The 27,993-nt window shown below is 50.0% G+C and overlaps 1 protein-coding gene across 1 annotated transcript; it reads left to right on the top strand.

The window, feature by feature from the left end:
• The first annotated feature begins 15 nt into the window (after positions 1–15).
• CPD (carboxypeptidase D) lies at positions 16–27,946 on the top strand. Its single transcript, XM_069874194.1, has 21 exons — positions 16–653; positions 3,645–3,892; positions 12,029–12,171; positions 12,900–13,069; positions 13,678–14,045; positions 14,687–14,878; positions 15,745–15,912; positions 16,832–16,941; positions 17,639–17,741; positions 18,208–18,350; positions 18,944–19,113; positions 19,683–19,994; positions 21,203–21,398; positions 21,646–21,781; positions 22,595–22,744; positions 23,165–23,260; positions 23,356–23,420; positions 23,578–23,709; positions 24,086–24,271; positions 24,573–24,672; positions 25,305–27,946. Exons 1-21 carry the CDS (start codon positions 16–18, stop codon positions 25,529–25,531), a joined length of 4,053 nt encoding a protein of 1,350 aa, XP_069730295.1. The 3' UTR covers positions 25,532–27,946.
• Positions 27,947–27,993: the final 47 nt, after the last annotated feature.

Here is a 27,993-nt window from a genome sequence, read left to right as displayed (position 1 = left end):
GAGGCCGGCGGGGCCATGGCGGGCGGCGCGTCGAGGCTGCTGCTCTGCGCGCTGCTGCTGGGCTCGGCCCGCGCCCTGCACATCAAGAAAGCCGAGGCCGCGGCGGAACCCGCGGAGAAGCTGCGCTACCTGAGCTCGGCCGAGCTGGGCGAGGCGCTGCGGGCGCTGGCGGAGGAGGAGGCTCCGCCGGGGCTGGCGCGGCTCTTCAGCATCGGGGACTCGGTGGAGGGGCGGCCGCTGTGGGTGCTGCGGCTGACGGCGGGGACGGGGCCCCCGCGGGCCGGCGAGGAGCCGGGGGGGCCGCCGATCCCCGGGCGGCCGCAGGTGAAGCTGGTGGGCAACATGCACGGGGACGAGCCCCTGGCGCGGCCGCTGCTGCTGCGCCTGGCGAGGGAGCTGCTGCGGGGCTGGGCGGCCGGCGACGAGCGCAGCGCCCGCCTGCTCAACTCCACCGACCTGTACCTGCTGCCCAGCCTCAACCCCGACGGCTTCGAGCGCGCCCGCGAGGGCGACTGCCGCGGGGAGGCCGGCCGGGAGAACAGCCGCGGCCGCGACCTCAACCGCAGCTTCCCCGACCAGTTCGGGGCCGCCCAGCCCGACCTGGAGCCCGTGCCCGAGGTGCGAGCGCTCATCGCCTGGATGCGGCGCAACCGGTGAGCGGCGGGGGGGACCCCGCGGGGCCCTGGCTGCAGCGCCTTCCCCTCCTTCGCCAGCCGCCCCGCTTCCCTCTCCGGTTGCCCCCCGGCTTTTGCCCCCAACCCTGGTTGCCCCTCTTTCATCCCTCCACTCCATGCCCTGCTTCTGCCCCTCCAGTGTCCTCCTTCCCTCCCTGTCCCACTCTCTTTCCCCCCGGTGCCCTCCTTCTCTCCCTGTCCCACTCTTTTTCCCTCTGGTGCCCTCCTTCCCTCCCTGTCCCACTCTCTTTCCCCCCGGTGCCCTCCTTCCCTCCCTGTCCCACTCTTTTTCCCTCTGGTGCCCTCCTTCTCTCCCTGTCCCACTATTTTTCCCCCTGGTGCCCTCCTTCCCTCCCTGTCCCACTCTTTCCCCCTGGTGCCCTCCTTCCTTCCCTGTCCCACTCTTTTTCCCCCTGGTGCCCTCCTTCCCTCCCTGTCCCACTCTCATTCCCTCTGGTACCCTCCTTCCTTCCCTGTCCCACTCTTTTTCCCCCTGGTGCCCTCCTTCCCTCCCTGTCCCACTCTCATTCCCTCTGGTGCCCTCCTTCCCTCCCTGTCCCACTCTTTTTCCCCCTGGTGCCCTCCTTTCCTCCCTGTCCCACCCTTTGCCCCAGTGCCCTGCTCTCGCCCTCCTCTCCCCACGCCGCTTCCCTGTCCCCCTGGTGCCCCACTTTTGCCTCCCTGTGCCATTTGGTCCTAGTGGACAGGAGACCCTCAGCTCTGTTCCCTGCAGGTTCAGCTCGCTCTTGGCTTTTCCCACTGCTTCCCAATGGGGCTTCGTGGGACGGAAAGCCATTTCCCAAATGTTTCTCCCCATCTGTGCTGGGTTGACCTGTTTTCATGGCCAGGGACAGTCCCGCACTCGTTCCTGGGCTGTGCAGGGGAGCAGTTTGGTGGCTCCGGTTTGCCAAGGAGCCCCACTAGCCACATTCCCAGCCTCCATGGCCACCTCCAGGTGTCCCTTCTCCAGGAACCCACAAGCTTGAAACTTCTCCTCTTTGTCTTGTGCTTGTCTGTGTGTCTCGCTGCTGGGGCCGATGATGGTTCCACTGTGGGCTGTGGGATGCTTAAAATATTTTGGGTTTAGCGTGCAGCTCATCTGTGTACAAACAGGTTGATGGAGAGTTGTGTTGAGCAGGACTTTCCCGCGTCTTTGTGTTTCATGGAAAATTCCCTGCATTTAGCAATAACGCTCTGTGCAGCAGCATTTCCAAGCGCAGCCCTGCTCCTGTGGCCTTTTCTCCATCTGTCCCGTCGTAGTGTGCAGGACGGGGCCTTACGCACCCATGCTGATCCATTCTCACCTTCCAAGAGGGTAAATTGTGGGAAAGCTGTGTCTGGAGTGGGGCAGCCTGGGAGGGGAGATGGTGCCTGTGAAGCCCAGCTCTGGTTTGGAGCCCTGGAAAGCACAGAGGCCAAGCTGGGCACTGTCTCTTGGTTTGCTTTGTTCTTTAGAAAACCACAGAAGGTCCAAACCACGAAGGTCAGTGCAACCAACCGTGTTAAGTTGTGCAGAGAAAGCCAGAGTGCAAAGTCTGATCAGAACTGAAACTCTGCCCAGCATCCCAAAAGAGGGATAGAGAGGATTGACCAGGGGATGGCTGATAACGGTGAAGCAGTGCAGGGTTGTTGGTTGGATCCAACCAAGACTTACAGCGTTCAGCATTGTACAATGTTTGTTACATTTTAGGGAACAAAATTTGCTTGGACAAAATGCCTTTCTTAAAACTTGATGGGTGTAGGGATTATGGCTCTAGAGGAATTTCCTGAACTGTACCAGTAATTGCTTGTCCTAACAATCCGTTACGGTAGTTCTGATGCAGCAGTTTGCACCAAAATCCCTCCAGACTTGCTTCAGCTCAAAATTGGTTACTATGGAAGCACATGCATGCTCCTTATATCATTTTGAAAATACCTTGTGCTTTCTATTTTCATTTTTTTCTGGAGTGTTAGGGCTGGGATTTGCGTGTAAGCCAGGGTGAAACGGGAAGAACGTGGTGCTTTGTTCATCCCTCTGCCTGGCAGCACCAGTTAATGCCGGTACAATTGTTCGACTAACATAACCGCTGATTAAAAAGTGAATGGGTAAACAGAACTGTGTGATAAAAAAGAGATAATGGGTGTAATGCAATTCGTGTGCGCTATTTTAAGCAAGGCAAAGGTATTGGTCACGTTGCCTCCGCTCAGAAGCAAAATCTCATTTGACCAAAAGAGGAGAGCTCCTTTTCCTTAATGCTGTATTTGGTGGAAGGAGGAAGAGTAGAGCCGATTACCTTTGGAGTTCATTGGAATGCTTACGCTACCTGTGATGAAATTCAAGTGTGATATAGGGCATGCAGGGCTATATTTTCTGACTTGGAATTTTAACAGCTTTGTCACACATCCAGATTTTATTTAAGCAAGTCAGTTCTGTTGTGTAACTGGTACCAGGCATCGCTCAAAGCTTGATGAAGAGCTGTGTACATCGCTGTATGCGCAGGGCACTGTCTGTCACAGAGTTTGAGGACTCTTGTCTTAGGTGGAAGCCAGAAACTTATTTCATCTCCAGTAATGCCAGGTGTCAGTTTGGGGAGTGAATAAATGGGTCCTGAGAGTTGGTTTGTTGCAAAAATCTGCTGACTTCCTCACTGTGCTCCTACTTGAACACTGTTCGGACCCTCTGACAATCCTGCTCGCAGTGTTGAAGGCTGGTGTTAATAGGAGGGAATACATCTCCTAGGAGCACTATCTTCTTGTCCGGCAGCAGCATCCTTGATGTCAGACAAGTTCGTATTTGTTAACGTAGCCTTCGTGTGGCTGCACAGTGTTACATCTGGGCAGCTCGTCCAGTGGACTCGTTTTCCCTTGCTGATCCCAAGTAGAGTCCAGTTTGTTCGGGAAGGCATCGGAATAACTGCTTCAGCTGCTGCTGTTGGTTTCCTGTTGAGATTGTTCCAGTATGACTCTTCTTTTTCTCCTTCCCAACCCCAGGTTTCTGCTCTCTGGCAATCTTCATGGTGGCTCAGTGGTTGCAAGCTATCCCTACGATGACTCTCCCACACATAACCCCACAGGAGTCTACAGTAAATCAGCTGATGATGAAGTGTTCAAGTACTTGGCAAAAGCTTACGCCTCGCATCACCCCATAATGAGAACTGGCAAACCCAACTGCCCTGGCGAGGAGAAAGAGACCTTCCAAGATGGTATCACAAACGGTGCCCAGTGGTACGATGTAGAAGGTAAGTTGTACTCCATCTCTGCTGGCTCACCCCACAGGGTGTCTTATAGAAACGGTTTCTTCCTGCCACTGAGAACTGATATCCAAACCAGTGACGATTATCACAGAGGAAAGAACGGTGGGTGAAATGGTATTTTTAACTTTGAATGTGTTCTAGCAGCTTGAAAGGAAGGGAAACGGCATCACAGGCACACCAGTAGGTGCTTGATGAGTCACAGCTTGGGAGATGTTCGTAGGGAAGAGATCACAGCAAACTGGAGGGTTCTTGCTGACCCTGTTGGATGCTGGAGAGTTATCCTGCATGCAAGAGGCTTCATTTGCTGAATGAAGTGTCATTAGGGCCTCCAGATGGTTACTGAATTTTTATATGGGAAAGAGGAAACTATTGTTAAGGATATTAAACCAACGCTAATGTTCTGCATGGGGTTTTTAACCTCTAAACTTGTAATTGTGTAAGTTTTAAACTAATTTATGTAAAACTACGTAAAATGATTTAAGTGAGCTGATCAAGCTGCTCTCATTGGAAGCAAGGCAGGGAGCTTTTCTGTCAACTGCTTTGCTGTTAGAACTGTGCTGATCACAACAATCAGCACAGCGTGTTCCCATCCACCAGTGTGGTGGGATCTAGGAGGGATCCAAATCTGGTCTGGTGGGGCTTCTAGGCGAGCTCCCATTTCCTCCATCAGGCGCTGGAACAGCTGCCCAGGGCAGTGGCAGAGTCCTCATCCCTGGGGGTATTTAAAGACAGGTGGAATTGGTGCTCAGGTTTAATAGTGGACAGGTACAGTTGGACTCGACGATCTCAAGGGTCTTTTCCAACCGAACGACTCTATAATTCTGTGATTCTGCTTTAGATGTGATCTGAATATAAGCAAATTAGCTCCTGCTGCTACCACTCTGCTTGCGTGGAGGTGGCTGGCCTGGCTCTGACATGCAGTGGGCTGCTCCGTGTGTATCGGCTTTGCTGAAAATGGGATTTAAATGACAGCTTGTGTGATGAGATGCTCTCGTGGAAAAGGCTTTGTGGGCTGGCAGGAAGAGAAATCTTGGCCATGTAATTAGAAATTACACCACTGCCATGCCCCTCAGCGGATGTTGTACAACCGTGGCCTTGCCAGGGTGTGCAGAAACCTCTGTGGTGAGGGCACCACAAAAACCTTGCGTAAGTGATCCGAAGAAGTTGCATTGCTTTGGTGCGCCTGGACTGCTCTGTTCTCCCTCACGCTAGGGCTTTGAGGGGTAATGACAGAGTGCTGAGCAAGCAGTGAAATCAGGCGTTGCTTATCCTTCAGAGCTTACACCTTAAATTCTAATAGGACAGTGTCATTCCAAAATATGGGCTGCCAAGCTGAACCCTGTCTTAACTCTGCATCCACCTTGCTTGGGAAGGATGGAGAGAAAGCCGTATTGGGCCTGAGCACATCATCTGTCTGCTAGAAGAGGAAGTCTTGATTTCAAGGGTGGCTGAATCATTCCTCAGGATTTCACTGGTCAAATAAGTTATCATGTTCAAATAAGATGTGGGTTTACCTCTTTTTCTAGCAGCTGTCTCCTTCCCTCCACCCTGCTGAGCACACCAGCCCCGGTGTTTGCTGGCTCAAGGTTCACTCTGGTGCTGTGGAAAAGTCCAGCAGGAGGAAAGTTTGTGTAATCTGGTGGACGTGCTTGAGGGAACAGGATATCCTGGATGAGCTGTGCTGCCTTGTTCTGGTCGCAGTCATTGGTAAACACCTCAGCTGGGAACTTTGTTAGCTGCAGTTCTAGGATTTTCTGCCCTTGTGATGAAGTGGGGGGTGTGTGCTCTGAGGAGAGGGTGGTTCCAGAGCTATGGGCCTGGATTTCTGTATCCCCAGTGAGCTGCATTTTCCTCTACAGTGTTAACTTCTTCATCCTCCTGCTTCGATGTGGGATACCTGGCTGGTGCAAGGTTTGCTGGTGGCTGTGGCACTGGTGCCTGAGCCTTTCAGGCTGCCTTTACTTTGTCAGCGAGCAGAGCTTTCACCTACTTTCTTTTCACAGGAAATGGCAAAGTGCGAACTGAAGACCCGTTCGCTCTGTGCTGCCATCACTGTGGTTTATATTCTGTCCAATAGCCTCCAGCATCCATTCTCTGTGGAAATAAACCCTTTTGCTATGAGAAGCCACAGTTGCGGGCTCAGCACTGATAGCTGTAGGCGACTCATGGACAGAGATTATAGGGAGGGTGCGCTGACACTGATTCTCAGAATGGAATATTGCTGAGGTTAGCAGACCTGAGGGGTAATTTCCACCTCGTTGCTGTCGAAGAGGCGCACGTGGAAGGTGATGGCAGCCCTTGGAGCACCTCCTGGGCTGAGGAATTCACGTATAGGGTAACCCACAAGAGCTGAGAGCCAGGGGAGAGCAGGTGAACCAAGAGGTACTGCAGAGGCCAGCGCATGTGTATTGAGATGTTGTGTGAAGCTGGACCTGCTGAAGTGGTCGAGTCCCCATCCCTGGATGTGTTTAAAAGACAGGCAGACGAGGTGTTCAGGGATCAGGTTTAGTAGTGGACAGGGATGGTTGGACTTGATGGTGTCAAAGGTCTTTTCCAACCAAACGATTCTATAATCCTGTGTCACTTGGGGATTTTGGGACAGGCAAAGGGATTTGGTTGCATGCAGCATGTGACACAAGCAGGAGCACCACCATGGTGGCTGCATTGAATCATCTGACTCTCTGAGCTCTGTGCCAAGGGGTGCTGAGACTCAGGCTCAGACCAGGATGCTTTTCCAAATGATGCAGAATTTAAATGTGTGGTAAAATGAAGCTGGGAAAATCCTTCTACCTTGCGGGAACTCGCTGGGCTGAGCTCTGGAGATAACTAGAGCACACGGGTCTGTGAACAGATCAGGTTATGCCAGGAGAGACTGGAGACTCCAAGTGACCTGAAGCCAGGAAAAACAAAGAAATGAGAACATAATGTCTCAACAGGTGGAAATTTTCCTGCCACGTTTTATCGTGTGAAATCAAACATGCTGGAAAGTCAACTGCTACTGGATTCATTGTCCCAGAGTGACCAGTTCAGGTTTATGCTGGTGCCAGACCCCGTTAATTTTCATTTGAGTTTGCAAACAACCTCTTTTGTGTGTCAAACTGAGGTGGCAAGAACAAACGGTTGGGGTAATTGTTAAGGTCAAGTGTGCACAGAGGAAGATGGCTCTGCTCCAAAAGGCTGAATTTGGCTTCTGCATTCCAGCTGCTATAGATAAGCACGTCTATGACTGGGACGCTCTTTAGAGGCTATCTCTGCTGTGCGTGCTCTTACTCTTCCTTCCTTTTTAACCTCTTGGGGTTTTAACTGCTGAGTGCCTCATTTGGATCAAGAAAATACACAAAAGCTTGGACTGGTGTTTGGGCCAGGTGATGCTTGGAAAGTGGTTAAGAAACCACTTGAGTCCTGTCTGTTTGAAGGACATGCTTGTCTTTATTTTGTAAAGAGCTAAATTCAGAAGTTGAATTCACGAGAATGTTCAATAGGATATTTTATTGTCCCAGCCCGTGGCAGAGGGGTTGGAACTGGATTCCTTCCAACCCAAACCATTCCATGATTCTGTGATGTTGTGGGCAGCTTTGTGAGTTCTTTTAATTATTTGCAGTCCCTTCCTGTAAGTTATTTGCCTTGCTAGTTTGACTTTCTGATATCCAAGTGTTTGAGGTGTTTCTAGTGTCTACTGGAAGGCAGTGCTCAGTTTGAAAGTGGATTTAGGTTATATTTGCGCTTGCTGGGTTGTTTTGTGGTTTACTAAGCCACAGTGAGCTTCTGAACAGCTTTTAGCGACATCAAACTCCAAGTAGTTAAAATGAGTGCTGAGAGCAGTGGGCGCTCACGGCATCACTGTGGTGGCCTCTGTTTCCTGAGCAAGGCAGAATGTGGTTGTGCAGTGTGAGCTCTGGTAGAAGATTTCACCTGCGTCTTTCTGGGATACGCACAGTTCGCTGCCCTGAGGTGTTTGTGTTGTCATTAAAATTCTTATTGCATATTTTTCTTTCTTTAGAAAAGTAATGAATGGTTGGACTCGATGATCCGGTGGGTCTCTTCCAACCTGGTTATTCTGTGATCCTATGATTCTATGAATGGCTTGATGGGTCTGATGCCTCTCTTCACACCTGACGTGAACTGCTGGGTGGTGCAGCTCTGCCCCACTCTTTGAGAGTGCCCTGGGAAGACCTTTGCTGCTCTGAGCTGTGGGAAACAGCTGCTGGAGTCAGAGGCTGAAACTTTACCTCCTCTGAGCTTTAACGGTTGCAGACTAATGGACCAAAACATTCTTCTGCCTGTTTGGTGCTGCTGCTGGTGCTCACCCTGGTCTTGTGCTATGAGACAATAGCTTTTTTTCACAGAGTAATCAACTTGTGCCACATATTTAATCATGTCTCTTGCTTGCTTTGTGCCACCTGCTCTCTCTGCAGAGCAGGCAGCACCATTTCTCTGCTTTAACTTGGCTGCAGGTCTCTTATCTCCCAGTGTCTGCTCCAGTGAGAGCTGCAATCAGAGAGGTTTCTGCATAGTGCACTTTGAAAATAGAGACATTCATGGCTGCCCTGGAAGGCTTCTCCTGGCATGTGGTGTATTTATGGCATCTAGATCACCAGGCCTGATTCTAGAGAGCTGCATCCTCCCGCTTGCCTGCCTGGTGTGGAGCTTGGCAGGGAGCAGAGGCAGCTGGTTAGTGTGAGCTCTGCAGCACTTGTGCTGCAAGAGGTCTGGGATTCTTGTCTGAAGTGCAATCCTGATGCTTAAGGAGTGCAGCAGGGCAGGGGAGAGTTTGTTCTGAGTGTTTTTGTCTAGAGAAGCAGTGGCTGCCCCATCCCTGGAGTTGTTCAAGGCCAGGTTGGATGAGGCTTGGAGCAACCAGATCCAGTGGGAGGTGTCCCTGCCCATGGCAGGGAATGGAACTGGATGCACTTTAAGGTCCCTTCTAACTGGGGATTTCTTCCAGATTTAACCCAAACAGACAGAGTAGAAGCCCTGCAGGCTAACAGCCTGCTGCCTTGGGTGTGCTTTTCCTTCCTTGAACGCAATGCTGTGCTGATGCTGGGCTGCGTACGGGTCTCTCTTTACGCCTTCAGTTCTTCTGCATGGCCAGGAGAGGCTGTGCAGATGGTGTATGGGGAAATATGTAATTCCATATGCTGTAAAAATAACTGTCCTCCTCTGCAGTGGGGCCATGTGAAGGCCAAATATGTGCAGCAGACACAGTCCAAATTCTCCAGCATGCAATGAACTACTTTCTCGAAGGGACACTTTTACTGGAATTGATGTAGCAAACTCTAATTTAGTCCGTTGCTGCTCTATTATGGGTGAGCATCTGTCCTAAATTTGCTTGAGTGGCAGATGAAGCACTAAATATGCTTCATAATGGCTCTGGTTTACGTATGGATGTTTTCAAATGCATTAGCATCCTGCTATGAGCAGATGGTTATGGGCTGGCAAATTGTTTCACTCTGCGTGGTGTTTACTGGTGAGCGAGCAGCCCACTGGGGGTTACTTTTCCGAGCCTGGTAACAAGAGCCAAATGAAACCGAGTGTGGATCAGATTTGCAGGCCTTGTTCCTCTAACCTTTTGAACCGAGTTTGAGAGTTTTAAAGTCCTCGGGCACTTTTTAGCCCCTTGTTCTGGATGGAAAAGTCTCTTTTCTGTTTTGATCTCAGCCCATGCACAAGCTGTGTTGCTCTCTTTCTGGCGGCGAGTGATATTTGATTTGTTACAATAAAAGCTTCGTGCTCTTTTAACAGCAGGCTCCCAGAGGGATTGAGAGGAACTGGGACATCTTTGATGTGGTACCAATCCTGCACGTCTTCCCAGGGGTCTGTTCTTCTAAATCCTTCTTTATGCCCTCAGTCCACATCTCTGTTACCCGAGTGTGGTGGGGCTCTTGTGTTCAGAGCAGCATCCCTGACCTTTCGGGACAGTAAATGCTCACAGCAGTTGTGTTTATTGTAAGATTCCTCTGCTTGGTAAAGCGCTGCTGATGGCTCTTCCTGGCTGGGCACTAACACAGCCTCTGCAAATGTCAGGTGGTGCATTTGCATCATGGTATTGATCCATTCTGGCCTGTTAATTGGCTGGCATCGCGGAGGGTCCCTCGCTTGTGAATGACTGGGGAACCACTCAGACAAAGCAAGTGAGGTTTATTAGCGTAGCGCTAATGCAGCACTTTGAGCAAAGCCAAGGGTGGGAGTACGAAATACGGGTTTGTTACAGACTTGCCTGCTGGTGTCCTGCTGGCTGGTGCAGTGACGTGTGCTGCAGGATGTCTTCTGCATTCCATCCTCCTGAAGCTCGTATCTGCCTCCTGCAGAACACACATGTAGCTGTTCCGTGACAGATGGGCTTCTGAGAGGTAATTTCACTTCCTGAGCTCATGCAGAAGAGATGTGGTGGCTGTGCTCCTGCATTCAGCTGGCACCAGTGGGAGTCGTTCAGTTGGTGCACAGAGGTTTCTGGGCTGAGTGGTGGCAGGGGCTGCTGTGCAGATTGGGATGGAGCCGTCTGGGAAGCGGTGGCTCAGGCCATGGCACTCCAGTCTGTCCAGATTGTAACTGCATAAGGTTGTGTAAGCCAGAAGATATCATCAGTATGCACAAAACTTCGTGTGGTGTTTTCCATACTGACACAACTGCTTGGTTTGCTGGTGGTGGTGGGAATGATCCTCTCATGTGGCCATGACATCTGGCTGCAGTCATGAGGTAGGATTTGTCAGGGTGACCCTGAAACCTGTTTTGCAGACTTGTGGTAGTTTTGGAATGTCCTTTTTACTATTGAAGACTCGTGTGACTGTTTAGAGCACTGAACGTTTGCAGTTTGCAGACTTTAGCAGCATGCTGAAGTCTGAGCTCCAGATCATGAGTGGTGATACCTGCAGACCTCAAGTTCTGCTGGTACGTGATTCATTGCTGTTTGAGGAACAGATTTGCTTGCTGAGGGCTGAATGTAAACTTCAGCAGATAGGGTCAGGACACTTGCTGGAACAAGGTGACCTGTTCAATTCATAGCAGTGCCTGTGGTTTCTCTGAAGGAAGGAATAGCAAGGTGAGCTTAATTCTGGGAAACAGTTCCATGTGCTCCTGTTTTGTGGTGCTTATGGAGGTTTGTCCTCAGCTCCTGCAGCATCCAAAACTAATTGAGGCTGCTGCCTTAGAGAACAAGTGTTGGAGGAGGCTGGTGACTTGGCTGCAGGGCTTGAGGAAAAGAGCAGATTTCCCAATTAAGGTTTCACAGGTGGACCAGTCTGTGTCCTGTTCTCCTCTTGTAGGACCTGGCTGTTGTGGGGTCACAGGAATCCTCAGCGATGAGGGAGACATCACTGTCCTCCCAAATCCAGGGGAGAGTTTCCTGAAGGTGACTTGCTGCTGTTAACTGTGTGCAGTAACCTTATCAGACCTTGCCAGACTTTCTACTAGGGCTGCTCTAAATATCAAGAATACAGAGACCTTCAGATAAGGAGCTGGAGGAAAAGAGCAGGCTGAGGAAGTAGAGAAGGGGAAGTGTTGCACTCAGCTGGAATTTTGCTAATTTTTGTGAGAACAGCTGTGTGGTCCTTGAAACTTTTGACATGCAGATTTGAGCTGCCACCTCCCAAGCTGCTGGTCTGGTGTGTTCTTTTGTTTCAGACCCTGAAGCTAATTTTAGGTAGAGCAATGCCTCTTTCAGGAAAACCTCAGGAGTCTAAAGGTGGCTTGTAGCAGGCAGCGAAGGACTCGGCAGCAAACTCCTGCCCTGGCACCCAGGATTTGTAGTGTCTGGAAACTGTCTTCACAGTAAAATGAGCCCATATGAATTTCCAAGTGCTGTGCTGCTGGGTTCAGCTGTTGGAGCAGCAAGAACGAAGGAACTGTCAGCTTTGAACTCTCTGAGGTTGATTTGAATGGACCTGTTGTGCTGGTTACTGGGAGAAACAGAGCTTGGTCTCCCCCAGTGCAGGCTCTCACTATGATCCGATCAGATTTTTCTTCTTAGGTTGTTCACTCTAGAGCTAGGGTAGTGTTGTGTTGAGATGCCGTGAGGGATCATACATGGGGAAAACTCTGCATCCGTGGGCATGTCTGTATGTGTACATAGAGGGATGTCTGTACCTTGCTCTTTTAGGACATGTCTCTGCCTTATTTTCTCAGGTGGGATGCAGGATTACAACTACATCTGGGCCAACTGCTTTGAGATCACATTGGAGCTGTCCTGCTGCAAATACCCACCGGCCTCCGAGCTTCAGCAGGAGTGGGAGAACAACAGGGAGTCTCTCCTTTCTTTCATTGAGCAGGTAGTGTGGACTGGGGTGCAGAGGCAGCAGCTGTGAAACCCATGGTGGGCTGAGAGCATCGCGTTCAGTTGCTTTTGTGGCTGTGCTGACTGTGTGCGGTAACACAACTGTTGCAGTTCCTGTGCAGAGGTTGGTGGCTACAAAGCTGCTGTGTATTTCTGTGGTTCTGCCACAGTTCCCACATCCTCCACGACAGCAGAGCTTTGCTGAGAGGGGCCTGTGGGGTGCAGTGTTAGAGAGACCAATCAGTGCAGATCTTGCTAAGTGATGCACAGTGCCTGTGTGGTTTCAGCGCCGTAAACCTCCAGTGATGTTCAAAAGCACCAAGACTGCTGAGACCCTGGCTTGCAGCGTCCTCTGCCCGGCTGTCTCCAAGTGCCCATGTATATAGGTGACAGTTTAAGCTGGGAAGGGAGGCAGGTCGATTTTGCCCCTCAGTTTGGTCTGTAGCCCTGCTGTGTTCATGTTGTTGTGTGTCCATGTTGGTGAAATAGAGGATTTGTTAGGAAGGGTCAGTTCTGAGTTCTTGCTGCCTTTCCAGTGTATGCTGGAATTCCTGTCCTTGTTGTCTGGCCAGACACTGAGAACCATGGGCCCTTGGGTGTCTTTGCCTGGCAGCTGTCCTGCTCCCCTGCCTTTAGGGAAGGGTGAGAGGTTATGCCTGGACAAGGACGTGGTTCCCCTGATATTTCATGTCTTCAGCCAGGCTCTTGCGTTTTTTTCCTCAGGTCCACATCGGTGTGAAAGGCTTTGTCAGGGATGCAGTCAGTGGAGCTGGCCTGGAGAACGCAACCATTGTTGTTGCTGGTATTGCTCACAACATCACAGCAGGCAGATTTGGCGATTACCACCGACTCCTTGTGCCTGGGACCTACAATGTGACTGCAGTTGTAATGGGGTAATGTCTCCGTGGCAGCCTGCATCCACACTGCCAACGGCTTGTGTTCTTTCACTTGATTTCTTTCCCCAAACCATCTTCTTGTGTATTTAAGGGGCTTGGCTGGAAGCTGCAGCAGTGAAGGACTTAAGCTTAGAGCGGCAGATGTGTTTGTTTGCCCCACGCCCCGCTGCAGTGTGGTGCTGTTGGATACACAGCATTTCCATCACCTTTGACTGCTTGTGTCAATCTGCATCTTAATTTTTGGGCAAAGGGAGAAAGTGGAATAGCGTTGCTCCAGTAAGAGTTTGCATTGGCTCAAGCCAGGGTGGGAACACGTCGCTCGCCCCTAGGCTGGCCCGGCGATACACCTGGGGCTTCTTCTGCAGTGAGCCTGTAAACAGGAGCTCGTGCCCCTGTCACACAGTGAGCACAGCAGCGTAATTGGGTCTGGTGGCAGTGGGATGAGTCCTGTCAGCTTGTTCTCTTGGTGAATCTCTCACATGGTTGTTAAAATTCCAGCGTGTTGTGACTGGGAGGAGTAGGCTAGAGCAGTGGAGAAGCTGCAAGGGGTTTTGGCTGCTGTTCTGCAGAACCTCCTTGATGAAGCCAGTTGTTTTTTTTCACAGCTACACACCAGTGACCAGAGAGAACATTGAGGTGAAAGAGGGAGCTGCGACAGAAGTAGATTTCTCCTTGCAGCCAACTGTAATGCCACCGGCTCTTAACGACACGCAGTTCACAGTGACGCCTGCTCCCGTCTCCACTGTCACCCCTACCTCTGTGCAGGAGGAGGCCCCCAGCCCCACTTCTCTCCATCAGCCCATCCAGCCTGTGGATTTCCGTCACCACCACTTCTCAGACATGGAGATCTTTCTGCGGCGATACGCCAGCGAGTACCCCAACATCACCCGGCTCTACTCCGTGGGCAAGTCAGTGGAGCTGCGTGAGCTCTACGTCATGGAGATCTCGGACAACCCTGGCATCCATGAAGCAGGTGACCTGGGGCTTCCTTTATAGTGAGGCACAAATGCGAGCGGCAGAGCTTATGCTTCTGTGGGCAGAGCTGGCACCTGTCTGAAGAGAGACTGTGCTGCTCTTTGCAGTGTCCTTCCTATAACAGGCCAGGTGCAGTGGGTGTCACTAGTGTGAGTTAGTGCCTTGCTGGGGACATCTATGCTGTCCTCCTACTCTGCTCTCATGCGACCTCATCTGGAGTCTGTGTTTAGCTCTGGGGTCTGCAGCACAGGAAGGACATGGATCTGTTAGACCGAGTCCAGAGGAGGCCACAAAGATGATCCAAGGGCTGGAGCACCTCCCGTATGAGGACAAGCTGAGAGAGTTGGAGTTGTTCAGCCTGGAGAAGAGAAACCTGCAGGGAGACCTTAGAGCAGCTTCCAGTACTGAAAGGTCTCCAGGAAAGCTGGGGAAGGGGTCTTGGTCAGGGAGTGCAGAGATAGGACAAGGGGGGAATGGTTTTAATCTGCAAGAGGGGAGATTGAGATGAGATCTTAGGAAGAAATGTTTTCTCCAGCCCTGCAGAAAGGCCTCAGAGTGCAGTGCTCAGGGTGGTGAGATGTTTCCAAGCATTAATGTAGTGATGATAATTGTGCTTTTGGTGTTGCCATGTGTCTGCAGGTGAGCCGGAGTTCAAGTACATTGGTAACATGCATGGAAATGAAGTTGTGGGACGTGAGCTCCTCCTGAATCTCATCGAGTACCTCTGCAAGAACTTTGGCACAGATCCTGAAGTGACTGAGCTGGTCCGGAGCACACGGATCCACATCATGCCATCCATGAATCCTGATGGCTATGAGAAGTCCCAGGAAGGTATTGCTGCCTGTGCCAAAAGATCTGTGGGGTTTCTAGCTCTTAGAACAAGCCTTTGGGTTCGTGGTACCTCTTGGAGAAATCTGGTAGCCTTACTGGAGCCAGAGGACGGGGAGGCTGGGAGCACTTGGTGTGTGCTATGGGATGGGTGGGCGGACCCTGCAGTGCAGGGTGTGAGCAGCGGAGTGATGCTTGGAGCTGATGGAGAGAGCTCTTCAATCTTCAGCAGTGCTATCTGCTGCCCCTCTTTGGGTCCCTTTATGGTTTGTGGCTATCCCAAGGCTTGTTTTAAACCAAGACATTCCTTTGACACAGCTCATATCCACTCTGCTTTGGTCCGTGCTCTTAATAACGTGTGATGTGGGAGCCAGGCTGTCTGCAGAGCACTTGTCCAAGCATAATATAGACTTTTGTTGAGATGTTGAAATTGGCAAAAACATCCTTCAAGGAAGTTCTCAAAACTGCGGGGCTCTTGCGCATTGGCAGAACAAAGCCTGTCCAGAACAGTGTTCTTGAAGCAGAGCCCTGCTTGGGTTTAACAAAGAACTCGTCCAGCTGGTTTGAGAAGGTGAGCTCTGAGGTTTCTGTGGTTGTGACATCCGGCTGCTGGGATTGTTCATGGTTCGCTGCCTTTCTGCGAGCTGTGGTCTGAGTGGCACCGAGAGCTTGTGCCGGCACCTGCTGAAAGGGCCCTCGGACCTGGTGCCGAAGGGGAGCGTGAGCATCCCCTCGCTCTGGGTGTAGGAAGGCAACACTCTTGTGCTCTCTGCTCTCTTCCATTAATTGATAGTTGTAAGCTCTGTAGTTAAGGGTTATGAAGTGGGAACTTGCATAGGTTGAAGCCTGAACTTGTATTTAATGTTTAGGAGACAGAGGAGGTACCGTTGGCAGAAACAACAGCAACAACTACGACCTGAACCGGAATTTCCCAGATCAGTTCGTCCGTGTGGCAGACCCTCCACAGCCAGAAACTCTTGCTGTCATGACCTGGTTAAAGAATTACCCATTTGTGCTCTCGGCAAACCTGCACGGAGGTATGGCAGCCAAACCCAGCTCCTTCCTTAGCACTGAGGTTCAAGGGATGGGGGTTTGCAGGGCTGTCTCTCTGCCCTTGGCATTGCTCAGAAGTCGCAGGAGTGAAGGCAGCCAGGTTGCTCCAGCAGGGGTAAGGCCGTTTCCAAAGGGCCTGTGCAAACAAAGAGGAAACCGAACCTTTTGTTTGTGCTGCTGGAAGTGGATCAGAAGCTGGAAAAAGAGGGTGAAAACCGTACCCCCAAGCACATTTAGGAGTTGAAGAGGCTGCTGGGAGGATCCCAACCACTTCTCTGAAGGGAGTACGTGCACTGGGGAGCAGCAACCTCATTGCCTATTGGGAGATAGGAATGGGCCCTTGTCAGCAGCTGGATCTGGGAAAGGGATATAGCACTGTAGCTGTTGGAGGCTTCACAGCGTATAGAAAATGAAGGGAATGCAATGTAATCCTGAGAGTTCCCTGCCTTGATGGTGGAACTGTGAGATTTGCTGTAATTTAATTATCTTTTTGCAGTGATCTAAATCAAGTCTCTGCCTTACAGCTTATTCCCTAGGCAGTTTGTCTGCTGGCTTGTAGCTGTGCTGACTTGCAGGTGGTTGCTTTGTGCTAGCATGTTTAATTTTGTAGTGCAGAAGTGCCAGGTGTGGGTACGAGGGAGCTGGCAGGTCTCCAGCAGTGGTGGTGTCTGGGGTTCCATGGTGCCGTTACGACAACTTGCTTAGGGTCTTCCCAACTGGCTATGGTCTTACCCATTCCTGTGCTTTTGTTATCTCTTTTAGCCACTGGATTTAATGCTTTGTTTAATGCCAAGTCTTGGGAAACAAAAGACTTGGCACTCTTTGGAGAAAAACTTCCCGTATTAGGCTGAGGGATCACTTGGGAAGTGCGCAAGTACGAGTCAAAGCTTGTTTCCCCTGCAGGTTCTCTGGTAGTTAATTACCCCTTTGATGATGATGAACAAGGAGTAGCCATATACAGTAAATCCCCAGACGATGCTGTGTTTCAGCAGCTGGCGCTTTCCTACTCCAAGGTAAAGTTCTTAACGGGAAAACAGGCACGTCCTGCTGGGTTAACACCTGATGCTCTCGGGAACCTCCTGAGCGGCTGGTAGGGCAGGGCACAGGTCCTGTGGGTGCCTGGTGTTGCAGGCACAGCAGAAAGGTCCTGCAGCAGGCTCTGTCTGCAGGCACTGCAGGAGTGCCAGGAGTGTTTTGGGCAGGCATGGGTGGTGGAAAATGCTGTATACCGAGTGGGAGGAGAGCAAGGATGTCCATGGATGTGGATGTAGTCTGCTTGTGCTGCAGCCGTACAGACACACAGAGTCGTAGAATCATTAAGGTTGGAAAAGACCTCTAAGCTCATTCGGTCCAACCATCGGCCTAACCCCACTGTGCCTTCTAAAGCATGTTCTGAAGTGCCATGGCTATACGTTTTTTTGAACCCCTCCAGGGATGGGGACTCCACCACCACCCTGGGCAACCTCTTCCAGGGCTTCACCACTCTTTCAGTAAGGAAATTTTTCTCAATATCCAAACTAAACTTCCCTTGGTGCAACTTGAAGCCATTTCCTCTTGTCCTATCCCTTGTTACTTGGGAGAAGAGACCAACAACCCACCTCACCACAACCTCCTTTCTGTGTTTGGTAACCCCAAGTGTGTGACTGATTTTAGAACACGAGTGCCAGTAGAGGGAAGACTGTGCTTCATGTGTTGCATCTTGTTTTTTAGGAAAATACAAAGATGTACCAGGGAAGCCCTTGTAAGGACATGTACCCCAACGAGTACTTCCCGCATGGCATCACTAATGGGGCTCAGTGGTACAATGTTCCAGGTAAAGTAGACCCTAAGTCTCTTGCTCCGTTTACCTTCAAGTTAATGCACTTAAAACAAGAAGAATTTAGTCTGATCAGTCATAAACTGTTGGTCAGCCCAGATTCCTGGGGCTCAGGTTTCTTTTATAACCTCTTAAGTCATGTGCAGATAAAGTTATTCCTGGGGGAAGGAATTTATAGTGTAGTTCTTCTGGCTATTAGCAAAATGGTTTCATAAAATTTTACAGCAGTGTATTAGCATGAAAGGTATTTACAGGAAGGGCGGTTATTTGTCTGCTATTTTGTTGTCCCTTTGAAGCCTGAATGTTGCCCTGTGTAAAAAGCCTTCTCTCTTCAGCTATAAAATGCATGCTGTAGTTGGTACTTCATCTTTCTCTACTATCAGATATATATTGGTTTTGAGCTGGGGTACAATTGCTTTCCGGGATCATTATCAAAACTTTTCTTTTTACATTCCTGTTGTAGGTGGGATGCAAGACTGGAATTATTTAAATACAAACTGCTTTGAAGTGACCATTGAATTGGGCTGCGTGAAATATCCCAAAGCTGAGGAGCTGCCAAAGTACTGGGAGCAGAACCGCCGCTCTCTCTTGCAGTTCATGAAACAGGTGAGACAGTTTGACCCCAAGCGATTGTGCGAGCTGCCTCTGGGGTTTGCATTGGATGTGCCAGAAGGAACAGGCTGATCCATGGGCTGTAACGAGTGCAGCTTCCTGGTGAAAATGGGATGCCTGCTCCACAGAAATCATCCCCATCAGAACATGTCTTGACGACTCCTCTCCCCTCTTTCTCAACACACCAGAAATCTGCAGCCAGGTGATGCAAGCGTGGGCTTTTTATTTACCACTACCTTATTTTTTTCTTGGCTGGAGTGGCCTTTGTGTTATTCCCATCTGAGCTGGTGGTAGTGCTGGGAACCTGGTGCATGCAAACAAAGGTGTGGAGCTCTTTTGAAACCAGAACAGGAGCAAAGAGTGCTTCGGTAGCACCCTGAGCCAAACAATTGCTCGTTGTACTCATCAGGTGATCTTTGTCCACTCCAGCTGCTGGCAAGTCTAACCCGAAGTCTTTTGGAACATGTTGCTCCTCTGGGAATGCTCAACATCCTGGGCTGGGAGGGTGTCGGAGATTCCACAGTGAGGTGTGGGGTGGGAGGCAGAGTGAGGGCTGGCACTCAGCAGGGCTCTGGGTCTGTGCCCAGGTTCACCGCGGTGTCTGGGGATTTGTGCTGGATGCTACGGATGGAAGGGGCATTCTCAACGCCACCATCAGCGTTGCCGACATCGACCACCCAGTGACCACCTACAAGGATGGAGACTATTGGCGCCTCTTGGTCCAAGGGACATACAAGATCACAGCGTCTGCCCGAGGGTGAGTGAGCTGTGGCACGAGGAGCAAGCACCTACACGGCTGACTTCCCAGTCAGGAGTCCCATTGCCCACGCCGACCGAAGGTGTTGGCACGGCTGTTCCTCCTGCTCTCCTGCCTGAGTTAGCGCTGATATCAGAGACTGCTCACCTGGCACCCTTGCACAGTCCAAATCTTCTCTTGTTTGGAGGTGATGTGGGGAAGGAATTGATAACTTTGTTTTGTTAAGGGAAGTTCTCTTGCAGGCAGCTACCCACAGAAATGACTTCATCACTTCAACTGCTGCCAAACCCTTTGGGTTATGGCAGCCTGACTTGTCCTGCCAGGCTGCCACGTAACACTGCAGCACCTGAGCCAAAAGCAGATTGGTGCCATGTTGGGCCCTGAGCTGTTCCATGTCCTCCCTCCATTCCCATGCGCTTTTGAAGTATTCTTGCTCTTTGTTTTTGTTTCTCACTTTTGGCTGGGGAGCAGTAGCTGTCCCGTGTGAGTGTCTAGTCAGGAAGTGGGGTGAATTGTTGTGTGGGACCTTGAATCCTGATGTTTTCTTGTGTCTTCTCTCCCCTGGGTAGGTATGATCCAGTCACTAAGAGAGTGGATGTTGGCAGCAAAGGTGGGGTGCAAGTCAACTTCACTCTTTCACGGACAGACATCAAAGTGGAGGAGGGAAAGGTGCCAGTCTTGAACACCCCAGACACCAGTGATCCCAACAAGAAGGAGTTTGAGACTCTGATCAAAGACCTGTCTGCTGAAAATGGCCTGGAGCGCCTCCTGCTTTCCTCCTCGGGGGATGTTTCTCCTTACCGATACCGCCCTTACAAGGACCTCTCAGAGTTCCTCCGAGGCCTCTATCTGAACTACCCGCACATCACCAATCTCACCAGGTGAAAACTCAAAGCAGCAGTGCTCAGTCGTCCCTGTGCAGCAGCTTGTGGTGGGGCAGTCATGAAAGGACAAGCCATGAATGCAGTGCAGAGTTAAGGAGCTTTTACTTCCCTGTGGTCCCTGAGTTCGAGGGAACTCCATGTATAAGGGCTCAGTGGGAGAGCACCAGTTGCCAGGACTCACAGGTGCATCCATGTGCTTTTTCCAGAGACATCATTTTACAGACTTAAACCTGGGGTGCTGTTGCTTCCCCAGAGTTGCCTGGGACTGGTGATATTCCCAGCATTAACATCCCAAGCTTCTGCAAATATCTGTTCTGTGCACTCTGCTTCCTTTGTTTTCCAAATCTTTTCTGACATCCACTCTGCTAAAGATTTCCCAATGATCACATTTGGTTTACAAATCTCAAATACCCCTTTTTGATTGTCTGCCTTAGATTTTAATTCCATAGTGCGAGACATGTTTGGGTTTGCTTGCCCTGAGCCAAGGCCTCTGCCCTCCAGCAGGAGACGAATTGTCTGCAACCCTCTGCTTTCTTTTGTGACCTGTAGCGCTTACCCTCTGTCATCTTTAGAAAGCACAAATCTCTTTGTCCCAGCACCTCCTTTGCTAGTTGTTACCAGGCACAACATGCTCATGTGCTGTCGCTGCTGGTGCCAAGACTGCTTTTCTCATCTGTAGCCTGTATTGTCTGTCCAGTTGCATCAGCCCTGATTGTATTCCCTGCTTTGCCTGCGTTCGGTTTGCTAACGTAATGGTATGACTGTAGCAACAAACTCCTGCATTACTGGAAATAGGCCTGCTTTGTCCTCTGCATTGGGTGCTTTATAAATTAGTTTGGTTGTCCAGATGTATCCTGCTCTGAAGGAAAAAACCTGAAAATTCTGGCAGTGGAGGCACAGAGGCTTTTAGCAGCACATTTGTCGTGATGTCATAGGCTATATAGAGACACGCAGGGAGAATTGGGTGTCCTGTACATCTAGACCTGGATAGGGTCTTGCATAGATGTTCATGTTTAAACTGCTGTTTGTAGTGAATTCAGTTCAGAGTTGCTGCAAATCTTCTCTCGTGATGTGGTTGTGTTGTGTCACTTGTCTTTGTAGCCTCCTCATGGAGGCTGGCAGCAGTTCCTTCCTCCACCAGGATTTCTCCCGAAGGATGTGACTCTGTTCCTGAGCTGATGCTCTGCTTTCTCATCTCTTGGCAGTTTGGGTCAGAGCGTCGAGTTCCGTCAGATCTGGTCCCTTGAAATCTCCAACAAGCCCAACCAGTCCGAGCCTGAGGAGCCAAAGATCCGCTTTGTTGCTGGTATTCATGGAAATGCTCCCGTTGGTACGGAGCTGCTCCTGGCACTGGCAGAGTTCCTTTGCATGAACTACAAGAAGAATGCTGCTGTTACAAAGGTGAGAAGCCAACGCAAGGAACCATCTTGGAGCTCTCCTGCTATATCCTGAGAAGGCAGTTCTCCCTGGGAGAGACTTTTCTTGTTAACAGTGGCTTGTGGGTTGCAGTGGGGGAGGTGTGAAACCCCCCAAGGCCAGTAGGAACAAATACAAGCAGCAGTTCCTAGGATGAGATCCAGACAGCTGAGATGTACAGAGAGCGAACCCCATTAATGACACTTCATGTACTGTTTCTCCTTTTCTTCAGCTGATTGACCGAACGCGGATTGTGATTGTGCCTTCCCTGAATCCGGACGGACGTGAGGTAGCCCAGGAGAGAGGCTGCACGTCAAAGATGGGAGAGACTAATGCTCATGGCAGAGATCTGGACACAGACTTCACAAGTAAAGCAATCTAAGGCAAAGTCATATGCAGCGTCCCTGTAGGAATGTAGTTTGCTGTAGAAGTCTCCTGCTCGCTGCGCTAAGGTTGGGTTTAGTTGCTTGGTTACAGGGTCTGCCTTCAAGGAGAGCAGCACTTCTGCCCTAAGCCCAGGGAGCACAGCTCCTGGAAGCTTCCAGAGCTTGGATCCCTCTTAATGGATGAGAAATTACCATCTGTATTTGCAAGGAAAAGAGAGGGAATGCTCCTTAGGAATTGTCCAGAGGCTGGACAAATCCTACTGTGTTTTTCCTGTGAATTGATTTATTTCAATCCCCTGTTTCTGAAATAAGTGCCCTCTGATGTTGCTCCCTGGAAACAGTCTCCTCTTTTCATGCTTCTCTCGTTTCCCTGTGTCTGCCTGCTGCATCCATAGCTCTGGATCAGTGCTGTGCCCACCCTTCCTGGGGACCAAGTGTTCTTTCTCTCTGGCCAGGTTTGGCAGGGACCATCCCAAATGCTTTCTTAAGAAAATGTCATTTTGGTACCTTTAAAGAGAGCAAACACACAAAATACTCTTTGCATTGCAAAAGCAAATAGCTTAGGGTAGTAGTGATGGGCCACATTTGTTAAGCTTTGCCCCGCCATGGGTAGCATGGAGGAGGTACTTTATTTGATATCAGGTGCAACTGTTGAGATCTAACAAATACCTTTTAATAGACATATTAAGCAGCAGACATATTTTCAGACGTAAATAAAGACAGTGCTTCTCCTGGCCTCTCAAAGAGCAGAGGAAACTGTTTTCAGTTCCCTTTTTCTGCTGTTCTGATTTACAGGCAATTACTCCCGGTACTCGGGGACACGAGAGCCTGAGACCAAAGCCATCATAGAGAACTTGATATTGAAGCAGGATTTCAGCCTTTCTGTTGCGCTAGATGGAGGATCTCTGCTTGTCACTTACCCATATGATAAGCCAGCACAAACAGGTATGACTGACTCCTCCAGGGCCTTGCACATGTGGTTACCCTCAGGCTGTATCTACAGAAGTTCACGTGACCGTGTGGTTTAAGAGCTTCTTATGCTGCTGGTGTTCTGTAGGCTCCTTTTGTGTTCAGCCCTTTGTATCCAGATTTGACAGCCTGTTGAGTAAAGCTATAAAACCTCACAGGATTTAGCTAGTGATCACTGACCATTTCTATTTCTACAACAGTATTTCAACCTTTTCTCTGCCAAGGCCAGTGTAAAGTCTGCTTTTGATACCACTCCTCAGTGTTAAGAGATCTGGAATACCCCTGAAACAATGTGTGTTCCTGTTTAATACAGCATCATGGGATTAGAATGGGACTCTGCCCCTGCAGTGAATAGGAATTTGTACTCTGAGTCTCACTTTTCTCTTCTCTTTGTAGTGGAGAACAAAGAAACACTGAAGCATTTGGCATCTCTGTATGCAAACAACCATCCACTGATGCATTTGGGCCAGCCAGGCTGTCCAAATAAGTCCGGTATGTTTGGTTGAATCCTTTAATGCTCCCTGTCAGCTCGTGCTGAATTCTGCAAGGTGCAGCTCTGTCTGACAGCTGTGTTCTTGCTCTCACAGATGAGAATATTCCTGGCGGTGTGATCCGTGGCTCTGAATGGCACAGTCACTTGGGAAGCATGAAGGTACTTCATCTTGACACAAGGCTTTCAATCTAAACAAGCTGTCAAAAGCACATTTGTTCTGAAGTCTGGACGAAACTTTCGTACCTCCAGCTGCACTTTGCAGAGTTTTTTTTAAATACCACCTCTTCTGTTGTAACTCTGGGTTTGGGTTTTGCAGGATTTCAGCGTTACGTTTGGTCACTGTCCTGAGATCACTGTTTACACCAGCTGCTGTTACTTCCCAAGCGCAGGGCAGCTTCCCGGCCTGTGGATGGACCACAGAAAATCTCTCCTCAGCATGCTGGTGGAGGTGAGCTGCAGCCTCGGGGGGGATATTCTGGAAAGGAGTTGAAGGTGGGGAGCTGGACGGGGAGGGAGAAAGGAGCAGAGTGTAAGGAGAGTCTTTGTTTTGGTTGCTGCTGTGTAGTTACAGATGGTCATAATTCAGACTGCATGAGGAATGAAGCAGAAGTGACCTGGAAATATGTTGATTTGAGAGTTAAACATCTGCCCTGTTTTGCCTTGTGATGGGCTGAGCAGTTCTTGCAGTACTGTGTGCTGTTACTTGCAGTGGGGTCAGAGATGGAGAACAGGGTGTATTCTGAGAGGATTAGATGCTGGTTTAATTATAAATGTGCCACACGCTTGGATCTGAATGTGAAGTGCTTGAAATGCTTTACTTTCAGGTTCATAAAGGCATCCATGGGTTTGTCCAAGACAAGAATGGCAAAGCGATTTCTAAAGCTACCATTGTTCTTAATGAAGGTTTGAAGGTCTATACTAAAGAAGGTGGCTATTTCCATGTGCTGTTGGCTCCAGGTTTGCATAACATCGATGCAATAGCTGATGGGTACCAGCAGAAACACGTCAAGGTATGTGAATGTCTGTATCAGAGACCTTACCCCCAACTCCCTGTCATCTAAAGGCATCCCATATTCAGGCTGTGCCTCATTGTCTGTGTTTAGCTGCTGATCACGTGCCCAGGGCAATGGTTTTCCACCTTGATAAATGGATGGAGGAGAATTTCTGAGCACAGCTGGGTTGTTCTGAGCAGTAGCTTTTCTTCCCATTGCACTTTGGCATCCAGATGATCCTTTCCTGGTCAGCAAGTACCTCTTTTGTCTGGATGCCCAGGAGAGGTGCAACAGTCTGAGCTCTCGTATCATTCTGCAGGTCTTTGTACGTCATGATGCTCCCAGCTCGGTGTTGATTGTATTTGACACGGAAAACAGGATATTTGGCCTGCCAAGGGAGCTGGTTGTAACTGTTGCAGGTAAAGTGACACTTTTAATCAAAGCTTTAAACTTCACTTTCTGTACTGGTTCATGCTAATGATGCTCCTGCTCTTTGCTGAACTGGAAAAGTAGCCTGCAGACTTATGCCCTCTTCCATTTTTCCCTTGCGAACACGTGCTTGTTCTTGCAAACTGGTCCAACAACCTTTGGATCTGGTGATCCTGGGCTGGTGGCTGGGAAAGAGGGAGGAAGTAGAGTGTGCTGAAGGGCTCTAACGTGTCAGGAATGGACTCTTGAGATGCCTGGAATGGGGAGAGCTTGTTTGTTTATAGACCTCAGAGTTAGGAGATCTGTCCCAGGGTTTCTTTGAGTGGTGTGGCATCAGGTAAGCAATAAGAAATTATTTTATTGGGGAGGCTGCAGATCATACCCAGTGGTCTGCAGAGTCGTTCAGTGATGCTATCCTAGATTAGAAACAGCAAGTAAAGCTAGTGCAGTCCTGAGAGCACCTCTCTTATGTGACGTGTTCTGTGGCCTAAGAGGAAGGAGCAGTGTCACAGTGCAGTGAGGAAAATAGCTGTGACCGTAGAAAGGAAGAGAGATTATGCAAGCCAGTGAGCCTCTGAGGTGGAGGAACGTGGCATTAACTTTAAGGTCTTCTCTCTGACAGGTGCAAGTATGTCTGCTCTGGTCCTCACCGCCTGTATCATCTGGTGCGTCTGCTCAATTAAGTCCAACAGACACAAGGACGGCTTCCACCGCCTCCGGCAGCACCACGATGATTATGAGGATGAGATCCGCATGATGTCCACCGGCTCAAAGAAATCCCTCCTGAGCCATGAATTCCAGGATGAAACAGACACTGAAGAAGAAACATTGTACTCCAGCAAACACTGACACCTCAGGGGCAGGAAAGGAGGTTCCCATGGACCAGATCTGGTGGCGGGAGGCAATCCCTGTGGTTCAGTTTTGAAACATTAGTTTGCAGGATATGTCTTCCGGAGATGTGGATGGCAGCTCCCAACTTCCCTCTGTTTGCTCTGTTCCTCTGTATGTGCAAATCAGTGGGTGTTGGGAGGCTGCGTTCGGGCTAAGGGCATGGCTTGTTACATTTTTGGGTCAAGATCTGGAGGTTCACATGAAGTTGTTTGAAAGGCAACTTAACAGGGGGGCCAGCAGAGTTCCTAGCACTTCCCCAGCATCTCAACAAAGTGAGCAGATGGTGGGGAAGTGTCTTAAGACCTGCATGGGGTCATAGTTACAACACTCCAAAGCAGTTTCTCTACCTGTTTTGATTTCATGTTTTCTACTCCGTTCTTGGGGGAAGCCAGATCCTTCACTTGACTCCATATTCTGCAGAGCAGCCCTTGGAGAGATTGTACTTGGTTCTCAGCTGCTCCTTTGGAGCTTTTCCCCACCCTGAGATGCTCTGGCCTGCTCTGGGCTGCAGTGGTCGTGGAGCACCTCTAATGTGCTGCTAGTTCCAGGCCAGTGGCTTGGCAACCTGAAAGCTGGAGGAGGTGACATCCGTTCGTGCTGTGAGCTGGAGAAAGGAGCAAATATCAGAGCTTCAGTGAGCTCTGATAGAGTTCAGTCGATTGCCAGCTCTGCAGTACTGCTCTTCCTGACTTTTGGGGAAGAAAAACTTTATCGCCATCATCTCCAGTTGCTTCTTGTCTGTGTAGTAGTCTTGGCCTTTGGCGTGTGATGTTGGTGTTACAACAGCACGGTGTCTGAAAGAGCAACTCAAGATTGTTCTAAGCAACTGGATAAACTGATCATGGTGAATATTGCTTAAAAACAACCTGTTGCTGACTCCACCTGATCAGTTTTGCTCAAGTCCACCACCATTCAGGAGGAAACTGTGAAATCTGACCACTGCTTTGTATTTGAGCGTTACTGGGGCAGCAGGGAGAGGTCATGGGAGTGTCCATGGCCCAGCTGCAGTCTTAAATTTTGAAGAAAAGCTGCACCGTTTGCTATTGTCCACCTACCACCATGTAGTGATGAGAGCACTTTGGAAACACCCTCTCATCCAGCTGTGGTTATCATGGGTGTTGAAGTAGCCTACTGGCTTGGCTCTGTTCTGTTACAGCATCCCTCAAGTGTGTAGCAAGAGCTCCACCTGCTTGTGTGGCTGCAGCTGTGGCTGCTGCTTTGATGCCTGGTTGTGGGGTGTGAGGAAGGGCTGGAATATCTCTGCTGAGGGAGGTGGAGGAAAAGTGGCCAAATGCTGTTTTGTAGCACTTGGTAGGAAGCTGGAAATAGGAGCCGCATCCTCCATCCCAAAACACGTGGAATTTGTAGGGCATAGAAGGGGTGTCCAGAGAAGAAAGGCTGAAATGTTTGCTTTCTAAAGCCTTTATACCTCTCTGATGACCCTGTGCTTTCTGGGTACCAGGCTGGGGTTAGAATAGGCACTTATTTTCTTGCTGCTCATTTTCTTCTTTAATTCTTGCCACACTGACCTGAGCTGTGGGGCAAAGGAGCCTGATGCAACAGCATTTTAGGCACCTGGTTTGCCTTGAGCTACTCTGTTCACTAGCAGCCTGGGGAGAGTCCACTAGTAAAACCTGCAGATGGTGTCTTGGGGGAGGAATGTTTGTGCTCAAATGTGTGATGGGCTCTGGTGTGGTCTCCTGGGGAACAGAGCAGCACATTCTCTAGGAAGGCTGCTGGGCCACATCACCTGAGGAAGGAGCTGCTCCTTATGCCTGTGTGTGGTAAATACCCTTCCAGGCTCTGTTTGGGCTTTGTTTGTGCTGGCAGCGGGGAATGGACTGAGCTGGCCTTGTTTTGTCCCTCTAGCAATAAGTCTTATTAGGAATTGGCCCTTTCCCTCTGAGAGTGTGTTTGGCAATTGGCTTGGATAGGTGCATCTTTTTAAGCTGAGTGGATTGGAGATGTTTTGCAAACATGCAAGCCTTCTCTGCCACAGGACCAGGTGGGGTGTCTGGCTCTCACTCCCTGCTCAGAGCCACAGCAAGTGACGGCTGGGGCAGTTTGTCAGCAGTGTTGGGAAGGCAGGAGCAGCCTCCCCTTGCTATCTGTCTGTCTGTCCGTCCATCTGCAGGCACGCCTGCATGGGTTCTGGTGAGGAGCCGGTTCCTTTGCAGGCACTTGTCCCTGGAGCGTGTCGGTCCGTGCACTGTGCCTTCAAATGTCCATTTTTACAAGGGACTTGAATCGCCTTCTCCTGGCAGTGGGATGGGGTGGTGCGAGGCAAGGCCTGGCTGTGCCCTCAGCCGGGCCTTCTGTTTTTTATCTGTATACTGAGATCCAATAATCTGTATAAAACTATTTTGATGTCCACCTGGGTTGTCTCATTCACGAAATCATAAAATGGTTTTGATCGGAAG

The sequence above is a fragment of the Phaenicophaeus curvirostris genome, chromosome 21 (genome assembly GCF_032191515.1).
Source record: "Phaenicophaeus curvirostris isolate KB17595 chromosome 21, BPBGC_Pcur_1.0, whole genome shotgun sequence".
NCBI lineage: Eukaryota > Metazoa > Chordata > Aves > Cuculiformes > Cuculidae > Phaenicophaeus > Phaenicophaeus curvirostris.
The sequence above is the reverse complement of the archived record's forward strand: the minus strand, read 5'-3'. Positions and strand labels throughout refer to the sequence as shown.